The sequence below is a fragment of the Hemicordylus capensis genome, chromosome 5, assembly GCF_027244095.1.
Source record: "Hemicordylus capensis ecotype Gifberg chromosome 5, rHemCap1.1.pri, whole genome shotgun sequence".
Lineage (NCBI taxonomy): Eukaryota > Metazoa > Chordata > Lepidosauria > Squamata > Cordylidae > Hemicordylus > Hemicordylus capensis.
The window spans coordinates 11,771,228-11,786,799 of NC_069661.1; the positions used below are offsets into that span (position 1 = coordinate 11,771,228).

Sequence of the window (15,572 nt, forward strand, 5' to 3'; positions counted from 1 at the left end):
CACCCAAATTTCAGGAGAATTGGGCAAAGGGCTGATTTTGGGGAAATTTTTGAAATTTTAGTGTCTTCGGGGCAGATCGGGGGCATAGCGTGGGATCTGGGCAAAAAGAGTGGGGTGGGGTGGTAGTGTCTAATGGGTGGAGGCTGCCACCCCAATTTCAGAGTGATTGGGCAGAGGGCTGATTTTCGGGGAATTGTTGAATTTTACGCATCTTTAAGCTTTTTCCTCAAAGTATTTTCCTTAAAGTTTTTCCTTAAATGTATAGCTTCACGCAGGGGGCAAAGGGGTGGCCTAGAGCAGTATGGGGTTGGTGGTAGTGCCAGGTAGGGTCAAGGAAGCTACCTGAATTTTTTCAAAGGATTTGGGCAGCGGGCTGATTTTGGGGGAATTGTTAAAGTTTACGCGTCTTTAAGGTTTTTCCTCATAGGGTATACATGGAGCTTTCAGCAGCCCCATAACTGCACTTGGGGTGTGCTGGGGTAGCCCAGAGCGAGTGGTAGTGTAGTGCACATAGGGTGCCAACCACCCCCATGGGTTGCTAACCCATGGCGTACAGGGTTCTGTTGTTTCTGAGGTATTCTGAGTGTAGATTCTATGATAGCTAATGAGATTTTCAATGAAACACCATGAATCCACTCTAATTAGCTAATTAGAACCAGGAGTCATCCCATGGGACTGGTTGCCAAGAGATTTAGGTCCAACAAACAGAATTTCTTTTTCAAACAACACATAATCAACTTGTGGAATTCTCTGCCACAAGATGTGGTGTTGGCTACTTGTTTGGATGGCTTTAAGAGGGGTTTGGATAACTTCATGCAGGAGAGGTCTATCAACGGCTACTAGTCGGTGGGCTACAGGCCACCTCCAGCCTCAAAGGCAGGATGCCTCTGAGTACCAGTTGCAGGGGAGTAACAGCAGGAGGAAGGGCATACCCTCAACTCCAGCCTGTGGCTTCCAGTAGCATCTGGTGGGCCACTGTGTGAAACAGGATCCTGGACAAGATGGGCCTTGGGCCTGATCCATCAGGGATGTTCTTATGTTCTTATTGTTTATCCTGAGCAACGTGAACAAAACTTGGTGCATCCATCTGCTACGCTTCCCCCCACCTCCACCAATGGACATAAAATTGGATAGAACTGACCAGAAGGAGGATGCTCATCCACATTAATTGATTAATGGAACTACAATAGCTGCCACCTGTGTTCAGTTGTGCATTGAACCTGGCACAGATCACAGTGTTTGCAATAGCACAGACCACTTCCCCTCCCACTTACTCCTATAGAGCCCTTTGTGATCTAAGGAAATATCCCTATGCTTGTTGAAATCCCCCTGCACCTATGGAAAATATTAGCATGCCAAGGAGAAGCCTACACAAAGAAATCCTCTTTCCTGATGACATGCTAGTTTTCTGTGGGCTGGGAGTTTTTGTTGTCAGGCAGCATTCTGAAGCGGGGCAGTCCCAGAAAGACTCCAACACATGAAAACTCTGGATGTATAGTTCAGTTATACTGCTTTGCTGGCACAGCTCTGTTTTCCTTAAGGTCAAAAAGGACACCGGAATTCAGGCGAGGTGTTACCAACCTAGAGCAAAGCAGTAATGTAATCTCCCCTCGATTGGGTAAGCAATCACTTACTCCACTCTGCACATCAGACCAGACTTGGCTTTGTTCCCAACTGCCTTTTTACTGTGAAGTCAGTCAGAGTCTACTCCTCTTTCTACTGAATAATCAATGGGGCGTGTTGCCTCTAGGCTGGGTTGCTCCTTCCTGTTTCTCTTTATTTAAGTTGCCACTTCAGGAATGCCCCGGCGTTCTCAGGTTCTGAGCCCTCCTCGTACCCCAATAAGGTTGCAGTTATTTATACCCTTAACGGATAGTGAGTGTGTTCTCACGATATTACTTGGGCTTCCAAAAGTTGGGAGCCGGAGCTGTTCTTACTCTGTCTCCCGGCTAAAGTGATTGTGTGCTGGCTCCAATGTCAGCTAGGTGCCATGCCCAGCCGACATCCAACCACAATCAGCAATCTGAGATTCATTGATTGAATGTCCTCTGGGCACAGCACTCATTGGAGTCGGCACATGGTCACTTCACCAAGTTCAAGGGAGCTCATGTACGTCCTCCGCCTCCCAGCTTTTGGTGGCATAACTAAGACCACTCAATCATGAGAACCAGGATTTGCTTCTGAGTAAACATATTTAGCATTGTGCAGCATGTCAAAATAATTAGGAGCAAGATACTTGGTAGGAATCCCATTGAAACACATGCTTTGGGCACTCATTACATGTCATGAGGTCCTCCAGCTATACTACGCTGAATACATGAAAATTACAGTATTTATTTTGGTGAAATTTATTTGAACAACAAAAAAATGAGGGGAGGGACAAAGCACCAAAGGTTAGTTCCATCCCTCTCTCCAAGCAAGAACAGTTTCAAACTTCATGTGTGAGAACAACTCTTAAAACACCATCATGTTTGCGATGCAAAAGTAAAACCTGCATGGCCAGAATGTTAATTTGCATTACAAATGCCTCTCCTCTGCTTCTCCTCATCACAAACAACTCCCTGGCATTCATAGAAGTAGCTCAGGAGAGGCTCACAGGTGATTTTAGTCTCCCAAATGAAAACGTCATGAAAATAGAGGGCTTTGTCATAATGCTTTGTGGGTCCATTGATTCCCAGTCTTCCTACTCACCTATGAGATGCCATTAGTATACCATTAAATTAAGGTCGTGAGTAATAAATTAGACAGAGGTTGCATTCCATATCGATCGTAGCACCATTAATTGCTTGGAATCAGGGCCTGTCTGTCTGACGGTGATGCAGATCTATGTCAAATGTAGAAGACTGCCACTTTTATGGAAAATGTGATCCATGTGTTGCACTCTTTGTGTCTGGTAGTGACAGTACCATGCATGCTTCGAAGAAGTAAACTGCTTTTCACGTTTGCTAGATAGGTTTTGAAGGACAGTCATTTTGAACCACTACCAAGTCGTGCTCTCTGATCCCCCTGAACCCCCCATTGTTTAATCTCCTTTAAATAATTAATTGTGAACTGTTAAACTTGCTGACTTTATGCAGTAGCATAACCCTACTGAAAAGTAGTGGTTAGAACTTTGGCTTTAAACCTGGAAGACCTGGGTTCACAAAGATTGTTTGGTGACCGTGGCCAGTCACCGAGGTCATTCACACAATCAAAGACTGTGTTCTAACTGGGTTTGGGAGCTGTGTGTGCTCCCAATGTTCGGTTGTGTGGAAGCAAGGTAGGAAGGAAACCTGGATAGCTTCTCCTCCTACCTTGCTTCCACACAACTGAAAATTGAGAGCACACACAGCTCCCAAACCCAGGTAAAACATAGGGATGTGCACGGAACCACGGAGGGGAGTGTGGCTTTAAGGGTGGCATCACGGCGCGTGCGTGCACCGCACACATCACACGTTGCGTGTGACATGTGTGGCGGCGGGCGCATGCGTGGTGGCAAGTTGCACGGAACTGCTGGCAACTTTTCCTTATTCCAGACAATGATGGGGGCAGGGGCGACAGGGAGGAACTCTGCTGCCCCAAAAACTTTGCTAAGAAGTCGAGCACCGGAGGGGGAAAAGCGGCGGGAGGGGTAAGTACTGCCCCCCACCCTTAAAGCCACACTCCCTCCCCCCCACCGGACCACCGGACTGGCTGAAATCCAAACTGGTTCAGAGGCCTCTTACATGGCCCTGGACCGGTTCCGTGCACACTACTAGTAAAACACAGTCTTTGGTTGTGTGAATAATCTCCCTGTCTCAGCCTAAACTCATCCATAGGGTTTTTGTGAAGATGGGGAACAGCACATGTACTGAGCTCTTTGCATGAAGGGTGGGATGAAAATATATCAATCTGATTGTCATCGCACCGTTCTTGCAAAGAACAGAAAGGCCGTGCAGCCCTAGTCATGTGTTATGTTCAATACACTTACAATCTGTGTACAGTGTACTTCCTTGCAATTACTGGTGAATCTGTTTGCATGTACAGTTATTCACGTGTTATGTTCAAGGCGTGAACAATAGTACACTTCCTGTTTGTACCCTGCTTTTGAGGGAGCCTGTACCCAGGTTCACTTTTAAAATGAATGCATGTCACACAAAAACACATACATGTGCACAGCCACCTGTATGTATGTACAATGTAATGTCTGAATATTACATATATGGTTGGCTCATTTATGATCTACAGATAACTCCAAATTCACCTCTGCCCAGCCTTAGCTGCCAAATGTACCCGAAGAATCACGTAATCCAGGAGTTCTCAAACTTGGATCCCCAGATGTTATTGGAGTTCAACTCTCATCACTTCCTCAACCATTGGGGCTGGGGATGATGGGAGTTGTACTCCAAGAACATCTGTGGACCCATGTTTGAGAACTCCTGGCTTAATCCAATAGGAACCAGCTTGTTTGCTTAGATCATCACCTAGTTTTTGTATCAGCCCTCTCTAAGATTAAGCTGGAGTTAAGCCAGAGATGTAAGTTTTGGGCGGTATAAAAATATGTAAAATAAATATAAATAAATAAATATAAGGGACAGGGCCTTTCCTTCAGTGGCTCCTAGACGGTAGACTTCTCCTTTCAGAGAGGCTTTGTTAGCTCCAACTTTCCACTGTTTTGGAAGGCCAGTTAGAACTCTTCTCCAGAAAAGCTATTGAGGGGATAGCTGTCCTAACTACTAAATATTACTGACTAAAGCTAATCCTAAACTTCTTTACAAGGGAGTAAGCCCCATTAAACACAGTAGGACCTACTTCTATGTAAGCGTGCATAGGATGGCACTGTTAACTTCTTTAAAATGCTAGAGGAAAATGTTTTTCACAGCAGTGTGGTTGTGTGTCAGGGATGTATGGATCTTGCTTTGGTACTTCTCTGTTTATATTCGCTGTTAGAAAAAGTGAAGGGAAAGGAAGCCATGTGCCCAAGAGAGGCACTTTTTTCATTTGTTCTTGTAAAAATAAAAATAAAAAAATCAGCCAGGATGCAGCAACTTTCAAGCAGAATGGCCTTGAAAATGGGATATTTGAGCAAAGTCAAAGTGCCAAAATCAGATCTGATGTTAGGATTATAGCCACTGTAGGCACAAACCCCCACTCAACCCCTTCTCAAATTGCAAGAAAACAATCCATTAGCATGCCAGGAGCCTCCTGTATTGACAACCTAATAATGCTTCTTGGCCATATGGAAGGGGGCGGAGGGAGTGAGGGCGTGATTCTAAGTGGGCTTATTTGAACCTAAAATATCTCAGTGATTACTGCTAGCTCCTGTCAGAGAAGGGGGCATAATTCAGTCATCGAGCACATGCTTTGCACACAGAAGGTCCCAGCCAGCTTCAGTCCTTGGCATATCTTGTGAAAAAGGATCTTGGGTATGATGATGCCTTTGGGGATGGGGCTATAGCGCAGTGGTGGAGCATGTGCTTTGCATACCAGAGGTCCCAGGTTCAGTCCCTGGCAGCATTTCAAGGTAGGGCTGGGAAAGCCCCACTTTGCTGCTTCAGGAAAGAGAGTTGGTCTTGTGTCAGCAAGCATGACTTGTCCCATTAGCTAAGCAGGGCCCACCCTGGTTGCATATGAATGGGAGACTAGAAGTGTGAGCACCATAAGATATTCACATCAGGGGATGGAGCTGCTCTGGGAAGAGCAGAAGGTTTCAAGTTCCTTCCCTGGCAGTATCTCCAAGGTAGGGCCGAGAGAGATTCCTGCCTGCAACCTTGGAGAAGCCGCTGCTGGTCTGTGTAGACAATCCTGAGCTAGATGGACCAATGGTCTGACTCAGTATATGGCAGCTTCCTATGTCCTAGTCTTGATGTCTGTAGGCCACCTCCAGCCTCAGAGACAAGATGCCAATCAATCATTCAATCATTCAATCAATCAATCAATAAAATAAAAACAGTTTTAGGGGAGCAACAGCAGGAGAGAGAGGGCATGCCCTCACCTGTTGCCTGTGGACTTCTCGTAGACATCTGGTGGGCCATTGTGTGAAACAGGATGCTGGACTAGACAAGACTTGGACCTGATCCAGCAGGGCTCTACTTCTGAGAAGCCACTCCTAGGGAGAAGCCACTACACCAGTTGGTGTAGACAATATTGAGCTAGATAGGCCCACGGTCTGACTTCCTAGGTCTTTATGTAATCTGAGAATGTCCCCTGCTTGCAGACACCCGACTTGGAAATACAAGTCTTAAGAGTGTAATATTCACCTCTAATACAGAGAGAATACTGTGACCTTCAAGTTCTTCTCTATTTTACATTTAAATCTGAGCAAGAGAAGAATGTCGTTCTATCTCCTTTGCATACAGATTTGAAAACCCTTCCCTGCCACCAGTCCCCTCCAGTCTCCCCACTATTTCCCCTTCCTTTCAACTTGCTTGGGGATGGTAAGCCATAGTAAGTAGGAAGAGGGAAGGAAGGGGATTTTTTCTCACTCTCCTCTGTGGTGCTAGGCCTGCTGCCAGCACACAAGATCACAAGTGGTCCTCGGGAAACATAGTTTCCTCAAGTCAGGGACTTACTGGGGTGGCAGTAAACTCACTCTCAATATAGGTTCATTGATAAAGAAGCTGATTCTTTAAGAAGTAGGAACATAAGAAGATGGGAAACTGCCTTATACTGAGTCTAACCATTGGTTCATCTATTTCAGTATTGTCTACACAGGCTGGCAGTGGCTTCTCCAAGGTTGCAGGCAGGAATCTCTCTTAGTCCTATCTTGGAGATGCTAGGGAAGGAATCTGGGACGTTCTGCATGCAAGCTCTTCCCAGAGAGGCCCCATCCCCTAAGGGGAATAGCTTACAGTGCTCACATGTTGTTTCTCATTCAAATGGGAGCTTTCCCCTTGGTGCCCTGCCCCTCTATTTCTAGAAATTATCCATGAATGATGCATCCACACTATTTGCAGTGCTAGTGGCTAAGGTGTAGCCAACATAGGAAAGAACACTCCCACCACATTGCTGCCGCTGCTGCCGCCACTGCTGCTAATTCATTCTTCTGCACAGGTGCAGTAGACTAATTTGTCTCACACAAATACTGTTGTTAGGGAAACTTTAAAGTGCAAGAAGCAGGGCTATTTTAGAGTAAGTTGTTGACCACTTAATGATCCCAGCAGGACTTTATATTTATAATTGTTCTGGAAGATGGATTTTTCACTTTCTTTCCCCTCTTTTTCCTTTCCCCCTAGGCTGGAATGATAAGAACGGGTGGAGATGAATTTTTCATTGAACCACTGGAGAAAGGGAAACAAATGGAAGAAGAGAGAGGGAGGATTCACGTGGTCTACAAGAGGTCAGCAATTGCACAAGGTCCAACGGATATTCTCCATGATGTCCACAGAGAAGGTATAGCTTATGTCTTTGCTGCTTTGAACTTATTGTCACAAAGGGGATTTATTTTATGTTAAACTGTCTCTCTCTCTCTCTCTCTCTCTCTCTCTGTGTGTGTGTGTGTGTGTGTGTGTGTATTTGATTGTGGGAATTTTACTATTGGACATTTATGAAAAAATAGTTTTTGTAATTATAGATTGACAGCAGCAGATGGTGTGAGTGTGTGTTGCGAAACAGGAGCAAAGAATATAATTGTTTATTGGTCTGATTAGGAAAGTCATAGAGTCATAAAGTCATAGTTATGAAAGTCATCGAGGTTGACCTGCAGCTATTGCCACAATGGCTAAATGGAACTTCCATGTTCAAAGGCAATAGGCCACTGAATGTCATCCTCATCAAAGACTCCTGAGGAAACTTAGCAGTCATGGGATAAGGGGACAAGTACATGTGTGGATTGCTAACTGGCTGAAAGACATGAAACAGAGGGTAGTTATAAATGGAGAGTTTTCACAATGGAGGGAAGTCAGAAGTGTGGTCCCCCAGGGATCTGTACTGGGACTGGTGCTTTTTAATTTATTCATAAATGATCTAGAAGTAGGGGTAATCAGAGAGGTGGCCAGATTTGCAGATGATATCAAACTCTTTTGGGTAGTGAAATCCAAAACAGATTGTGAGGAGCTCCAAAAGGATCTCTCCAAACTGGGTGAGTGGGCAACAAAATGGCAAATGCGGTTCAATGTTGGCAAGTGTAAAAAGATGCCACATTGGGACGAAAACCCCCAACTTCAAGTATACACTGATGGGATGTGAGGTATCGGTGACTGACCAGGAGAGGGATTTTGGGGTCGTGGTGGACAGCTCGTTGAAAGTGTCAACTCAATGTGTGGCAGCTGTGAAAAAGTCCAATTCCATGTTAGGGATCATTAGGAAGGGGATTGAAAATAAAATGGCTAATATTATAATGCCCTTATACAAAACTATGCTGCGGCCACACCTGGAGTATTGCGTACAATTCTGGTCACCACATATTAAAAAGGACATTCTAGAACTGGAAAAGGTACAGAAGAGGGGAAACAGGATGATCAGGGGCCTAGAGCACCTTTCTTATGAGGCAAGGCTACAACACCTGGGGCTTTTTAGTTTAGAAAAAAGACGACTGCGGGGAGACATGATAGCGGTCTATAAAATCATGCAAGGTGTGGAGAAAGTGGATAGAGAGAAATTCTTCTCCCTCTCACATAACACTAGAACCAGAGGTCATCCCATGAAATTGATTGCCAGGAAATTTAGGACCAACAAATGGAGGTACTTTTTCACACAACACATAATCAACTTGTAGAATTCTCTGCCACGAGATGTGGTGACAGCCAAGAACCTGGATGGCTTTTAAGAGGAGTTTGGATAACTTCATGGAGGAGAGGTCTATCAACGGCTGCTAGTTGGAGGACTATAGGCCACCTCCAGCCAAAGCCAGGATGCCTCTGAATACCAGTTGCAAGGGAGTAACAGCAGGAGAGAGGGCATGCCCACAACTTCTGTGTGTAGGCTTCCAGTTGTATCTAGTGGGCCACTGTGTGAAACAGGATGCTGGACTAGATGGTCCTTGGGCCTGATCCAGCAGGACTGTTCTTATGACCTTGAATGTGTATGGTGAATGGCCTAAGAAATAGCAAAGCATCCATAATTCAGTTTATGCATATCCAGCTCATACTGGTGTTCTCAGTATGCTGCATGTGCAAAAACCCCAAGTGACCTATTTTCCCTTTGTAGCTTATATGGTGTTCTATACACCTAGTTACAGAAAAATTTGGAAATGGCTGAGACAGGTTTTTAGATTTCTTCCTGAATGAGCATATATCTTGTTCAGAGTAATTGTTTCCTCTTTTCATAATGGGATGTAAGCAGAATATGGTTGATGTATCTTAAAATAATTATTCCTTATTCTAATCTGTAAGATCTTTTCCCCTCCCTCTTTTCAAATATGCATTTCCTTATGAATGCTTGAGAAGTCAAGTGGTTCATGAACATTCAAACAATTATCTTCACTATGGCTGGAAGTGCTTGGAGCACATTTCAGTAGATGCAGAGATAGCAGACGCTCCCCACCCAATTGCCCCCCAGTTGATTGCAATACACATTTTGGCCACAGTAAACAACTTCACCATTATTTCCAAATCAGTTCTTCACATAATGTCCTTAAAAATCACATTATAAAACACATATGGGGTTCTTAGGAGATGCATAACCTGCCATTTTGTTATTGAAATTCAGGATCATGTCTCCCAAAGATTGTATTTTGAGATGTGTGTATTTTAAGATGCACTCCCTTTCTTGGTTTTTTTTGTTTTGGTTGTATTGTATTTTTGAATTAAAATATTTTTTCATTAAAAAGTGGGGGGATGTGGGGGGGAGATAGTTTTGAAATATTAAAACCCTATCCAGACATGATGCTGTATGAGTGTACAGATGTCTGTATATTCATGAATGTTTTTGTGTGAGTGACTGTACCTGTTTTCGTTTTAAAACTGAACCTGGGAACAGGCCCCTCAATTGTATGGTATCGATAGGAAGCATACTACTGTATATGTGTTGAACATAATGTGTGAATAACTGTACATGCGTACAGATCTGTACATGCATATGCTGTACACTGATCGTACGTAATGCATTGAACATAATGAGGTGATTCTCACGATCGCCTGGGTGCGCAGGCGGGCAGGGGCAGGGAAGGCAGGGTCAACCTTACTTTCCTCACTGACGAGCAAAATGAAGGTGGTGCGAACATTCTCCGTCCTCCGACACAGGCAGCCCTGCTTTGTGAAGCTTGGAGCAGGGCAGAGGGGTCCAGGGCCGGAACTTGTTGTTCTGGTCTCCAGGCATCCCACAATGCAATGTGTGATACACATATTCCATTGGGAGACTCCCCCATCAGACGGGCACTCTATGCACCCATCTCTATGTCTCCTCGGGCGGAACTTAGCCTGAGGAGATACATGATACCTGGCAGCCGGGTTAAGGGTGCAAGCTGGGTTATTTAGGAGGATTAGGCGGGTGGGAAGTGAAGGGATCTGCAAGGATCCTGCTGCTTCTCATGACCAGCCTAACCCAGGCTGAGTTCAGCTGGTCATGAGAACAGCCTCAATATGTGAATAGGGCTATATAGGCAACCAGATTCAGCTAGTAGGTCTCTGGTTGCTGGACTTGTTTTAAAGGGGCAAGAGCCCTTTTTTAGACTGGTCGTCAGCCCCTCTGCTTTGTACTCTTTGAGTAGCTGTAGCATTTTCTTTCTTTCTTTTTGCTACTGGATGTTTCATGCCATGGAAAGTTCAGGGAACCTGAGACGGTATGGCCCACCTTTAAAACACCAAGCACAACTGCTGCTTGTGTCATAAAGGTGACCGAATCGTGCTCTCCGAAATAAAACCTGCCTCTTCATCTTGTTCATGGCCATTAGACATTTAGCTTACCTTGAAGGGTCTGCAGGCTAAATCCACTCTAAGAAGATTGTTATTTATAAAGAGTGCCGTGTGATTGGCTTAGCTTTGGGTTGCCGTAATGGGCATTGTGATTAAGGAAGTCGAGTCACCCGAGGGGGAGTGTGTGGGAGGCCCCGACTGAACATCTTGCCAATCCGTTTACAGATCTGAAAGTTGATTACACTGGGCAGAGAGGAGTCTCCCAAGGCGTCCTGGTCATCCTGGAGAATGGTTCTAGCACATGATCTGATTTTGTACTGACTGAGGCAGCGTTTGGATGCTTGAATGGACCAGGAGTCGCTCGTCCTAACTAGCTAGGGGGTAAGGTGGGAGGCTCCAAAGGAGGCACAGCTGCCTCTGCTTCCTGGGGCTCTGTTTGCTCCATTCTCTCCTGCCCCACCTTGCCCCAGTGTTAATGAGAGCCATGCTGCCTGCAGGCTGGCCACTCATCAGGTGGAGCTCTGTGGTTAACCACACAGCTTTACTTGACGAATGGCCAACCTGGTTAACCACACAGCGTTACTTGACAAATGGCCAACCTGCAGGCAGCACGGCTCTCATTAACACTGGGGTGAGGTAGAACAGAGAGGAGTGAACTGTAAAGACAGTTCTTCAAATGCTATTTCATTTTCAGAATAAAGAGGTATAAACAAACATCAAGTTATACCAAATCAGCAAGTGAAAACAAATAACAATTATTTTACATGTTCAACAGCTGAGCTGGAAGCAGCTTATTTTGCCAAAAATCAATCAATAATTTCCAAGATGAGCTGGTCTTGTGGTAGTGAATATGAATTGTCCCCTTTGCTAAGCAGGGTCTGCCCTGGTTTGCGTTCAGTTGGGTGACTACATGGGAGCACTGTTTGCTGTAAGATCATTTCCTTAGGGAAACACATCGTAGCTCAGTGGCAGAGCATCTGCTTGCATGGAGAAGGTCCCGGGCTCACTCCCTTTCATCTGCAGGCAGGACTGTGAGAAACTCCTGTCTGAAACCTTGGTGAGCTGCTGCCAGTCAGTGTAGACAATACTGTGCTAGATGGACCTATGGTCTGATTTGGTATAAGCCAGCTTCCTATGTTCCTATGCCCTTTAAAAGGATTGTGTTTTTGAGCCAAACTACATTAGAACTGGCATGCTGAATTTTTTTCTTTACTAAGAGCAGGTTCAGATGAAACAGGAACTGGCCAATTGCTAGTTCCTGACTGGAGCCTAGTGGCAAATGTGGCTCCCAGTGGTGGTGGTGGAGGAGGAGGAGGAGGAGGAGGAGGAGGAGGAGGAGGAGGAGGAGGAGGAAGAGCAGCGGCGGTGGCGGCAGCAGCAGCAATATGCTGGCCTGGGGCATGCCTTCTGAACCTGCCAATGTCAGCATATTCTGCCTTACTTTGGCTTGTGAACTCAACATCTTAACAAAGACAAAGTTGGTTACAGATGTTGGATATGGACATCTGTCCCCCACCAAAGGTTGGGGAAACTGCTGAGCTCCAGGAAATGGCAGGTTGCTGTTTGCTGTGTCGTCTGAACCTGCCCTAAAGAAGATATGCATTGGACACTGATATGGGTCAGGACCCAGAGTGAGGAGCGGGAGCTTTGATTCCCTCACTCCACTCATGGTCCCAATCCATATGGGGGTCCCCCATGGCTGATAGTTCTCCAGGGAGGACATCTCCCATGGGCACACATGGGAGCTTTTCTTCTGGATCAAATCAAAGCCCCCTCCCCCATGCTGTAGTCGTGATCCAGATTATCCCCCACCCCACTACGTAACTTCCATTTAGTAAATACAAGTTAAGCATCTGGCACCTCTAATGTCATGCTTATCGTAATGAGCATTTTTGGCCCTTGTCTTCCTTCTTGCAGTCCTATATAATTAGTAGACTTTGCTGTAATCACATACACGTAAAATGTATCTCCCCAATTAGCAATGAAAGGGATAAATGACAGTTTCCAAGATTTTGTATAGCACTTAGTATTTGATGTCATTTCTTGCTGGTTCCCAGCACCCACCCACCCCTGCACCACCACCACCCCTGTAGGTAAGCAGAAACAACAACAACAACAACAAAAAGGATCCAGTTCTAAATTTGTCTGAGTAACTGTACCATGGTATATTTGATCTGAGTCCAATCTTGCTTAGCAAATTCACATCTCTGACATAATGGAAGTGGCTAGGATCTGTTTTGTGTTTCAAGCATGTATTATCTACTAGTTTATGTATTTTCTAAAAAAAAAATATTACTAATCAACTAGGTTGGCAGCTAGACATTTCTCCAAAATGAATAATAAGAATATAACCCTTCCAAGAAAAAGAAGGTTGTTGATTCTTCTTTAACCATTGGTGTCTGTCTTTGGAAATATCATCTTTGCTGTGGATCACTTGGGCTATCCATATTAAGAGTCAGAAATGCAAATCCAACCTGGCAAGATGAACCTGAAGCAGGAATGCTGTCTGGAGTGAAACTGCTTCCCTGCGTGCCGGCCGAGTGCTGCACGTAAGGGAACAAGAGTCTCAAGGGACATTTCCTTCCCTGCAGGCTGAGCGCCAGAGGCGAAGTACTGGGCAGCCCTGTTTCATAAATAAATAGGGAACCGCTCCAAACAAACAGGGCTGGTGAGTCAGAAGCAGCAAATCTGGCTGTGGCAGGCCAGATTTATCAGGAGGGGAATGTGGAGGGCAGGTCTCTCCTGCATGCATGTGCACAGACACCCTCCACTTGACATTGAAGTCTTCCATGCTGGGGGCAGGGAGGCACCCAACTAACCAAAGTCATGATGGAGCCAGGAGAGCCTGACAAAGCAGCATCTGGCTTAGCTGGGAGTTTCCCAAAGGTCACATGAGGTTGCCGTGTTCTTGAAAGTCATGGAAAGTATTTCCCTAGAAAGTTTCAATGAAAAGGATCAGCTGATTGAAGCCAACATATATGGCTGTGCTTGTCAACTTTATAGTTACTTAAACACAAACTGCTTAGTACTTACTTAAGCATAAATTTACATAAGCATATACTTACAAAGCATAAACTGCTTTGTCAACTTTATACTTACTTCCAGGCATTGGGGGTGGGGGAAAGTAATTATGCATTCGATTCTTAGCTAACACCTTTCTCTCAGGATTTCCATATTTTGGTGCAAGAGCCCCAACACTTCTTTGGTGAGCATAGTTGCTAGGGAACTCTTGTAGGGGGAAATGGCAACTTGCTGTAGAAATCAAATATGAGAGAGACTCCTATAGCAAATGCCACCTAATGGTGCAGCGGGGAAATGACTTGTCTAGCAAGCCAGCGATTCCCAGTTCAAATTCCCGCTGGTATGTTTCCCAGACTATTGGAAACACCTATATTGGGCAGCAGCAATATAGGAAGATACTGAAAGGCATCATCTCTTACTGCGTGGGAGGAGGCAATGGTCAACCCCTCCTGTATTCTACCATAGAAAAACCACAGGGCTCTGTGGTCGCTAAGAGTTGGCACTGACCCGATGGCACACTTTACCTGGAGAGCAAAAGTTGGGAAGAGAATGGAGAAAGTGTTGCCTACTTTAATGTCACCTTACTATAACTTTAAAGCCACTGCTGTACTAATGATTGCCAGAACTCCTTCCAAAGGGAGTTTCAGATGACTCTTGTTTTGCTTGAAGACTGCTCAGTGGTAAAGGATATGCAGCCATGTGAACATCGTATTGGAGTGGGGGATGGAGAAGGGGACTGCTTTTAAGAAGAACAAGAGGGGATTGGTGCACAGTAGGGAGAGGTGTGGCAGGGGGAAGGAGGAGATGTGAGAGGTGGTTTTGGGTTTGTTTTTTTTGTCTCTGGGAGGGCCAGCCTGAAGAGAAATATCACCTTGAGTAAAGAGTGCCTTCTGTGCTCCTCCATGGCTAGTTTATCAGTGTGCGATATGGCAAAAGGTCAACTCAGTGCCCACTTCAGTAGGTGCCCTGGGTGACTGCCTGACCCTGACCTCTTCCCATCTCACCCAGCAGCCATAGGGACCTGGTCCTGCACAGACTGGTGTCACATCAGAAGAGCTAGTTGCATTCATCCCTTGAGTCCAAGCAGTGTTCCCTGTGGCGTGTGCATGTGCGCATGCTCACGAGTTTTTTATTATTATTATTTCTGCTCAGTTAATTTTGAATTAGGAAGGCCCCATTCTGAACGTGCGTGTGCACAAACTGTCATGATACTGACACTCAGAACAAAAGTCATTCAACACAGAGATGGGGAAAATTTGAGAGAACACTGAGTCCAAGGCACTCTAGCCCCCATGAGAAATAAAACTAAAGAACTAAAAGAACATGCTGATGTCCTCTCAAAGTCTCTGTCTATCAGCTTGGGAAAGTCCTGGAGAATGGGGGTCTCACAAGGCTAGAGATGGGCCAATATCCCAATCCCTGCAAGGCCCCCCTTGAGCGTGGTACTTACTTTCTGTTATTGAAGGCAAGGTAAGGCAGTGCACGGTAGGGCTGTGCAAAGTCAGATCAGCAATATTGGAATTAATCTGGCATCAGTTAAAATCGGCCATTTCTGATCTTAGATCAGAAATTATGTATGTATGTCAGATCTAATGTCAGAATTCATGCTGGGAGAACAAAATGACAGAAACAGGCTCCTGCTTGAACAGCAGGTGGAGGCCGTGGCCAGGGGTGCCTTTGGCTGGTTTGCCTTTTCTCGACTGGCGGGCCCTGGCAACAGTGACTCATGCCTTTGTTACCTCTCGCCTGGATTACTGTAACACGCTCTACCTAGGGTTGCCTTTGAAAACTATTCAGAAG

The 15,572-nt window shown here is 45.4% G+C and overlaps 1 protein-coding gene across 4 annotated transcripts in view; it reads left to right on the forward strand.

Moving 5' to 3' along the window:
• The window catches only part of ADAMTS3 (ADAM metallopeptidase with thrombospondin type 1 motif 3), a 175,210-nt gene that overhangs the window by 62,668 nt on the left and 96,970 nt on the right, over positions 1-15,572 (forward strand). For all 4 annotated transcript variants that reach the window (XM_053256803.1, XM_053256804.1, XM_053256805.1 and 1 more), the window contains one exon: positions 7,194-7,350. In XM_053256803.1, coding sequence (XP_053112778.1) covers positions 7,194-7,350 — 157 coding nt within the window. The remainder of the gene's footprint in view (positions 1-7,193; positions 7,351-15,572) is intronic.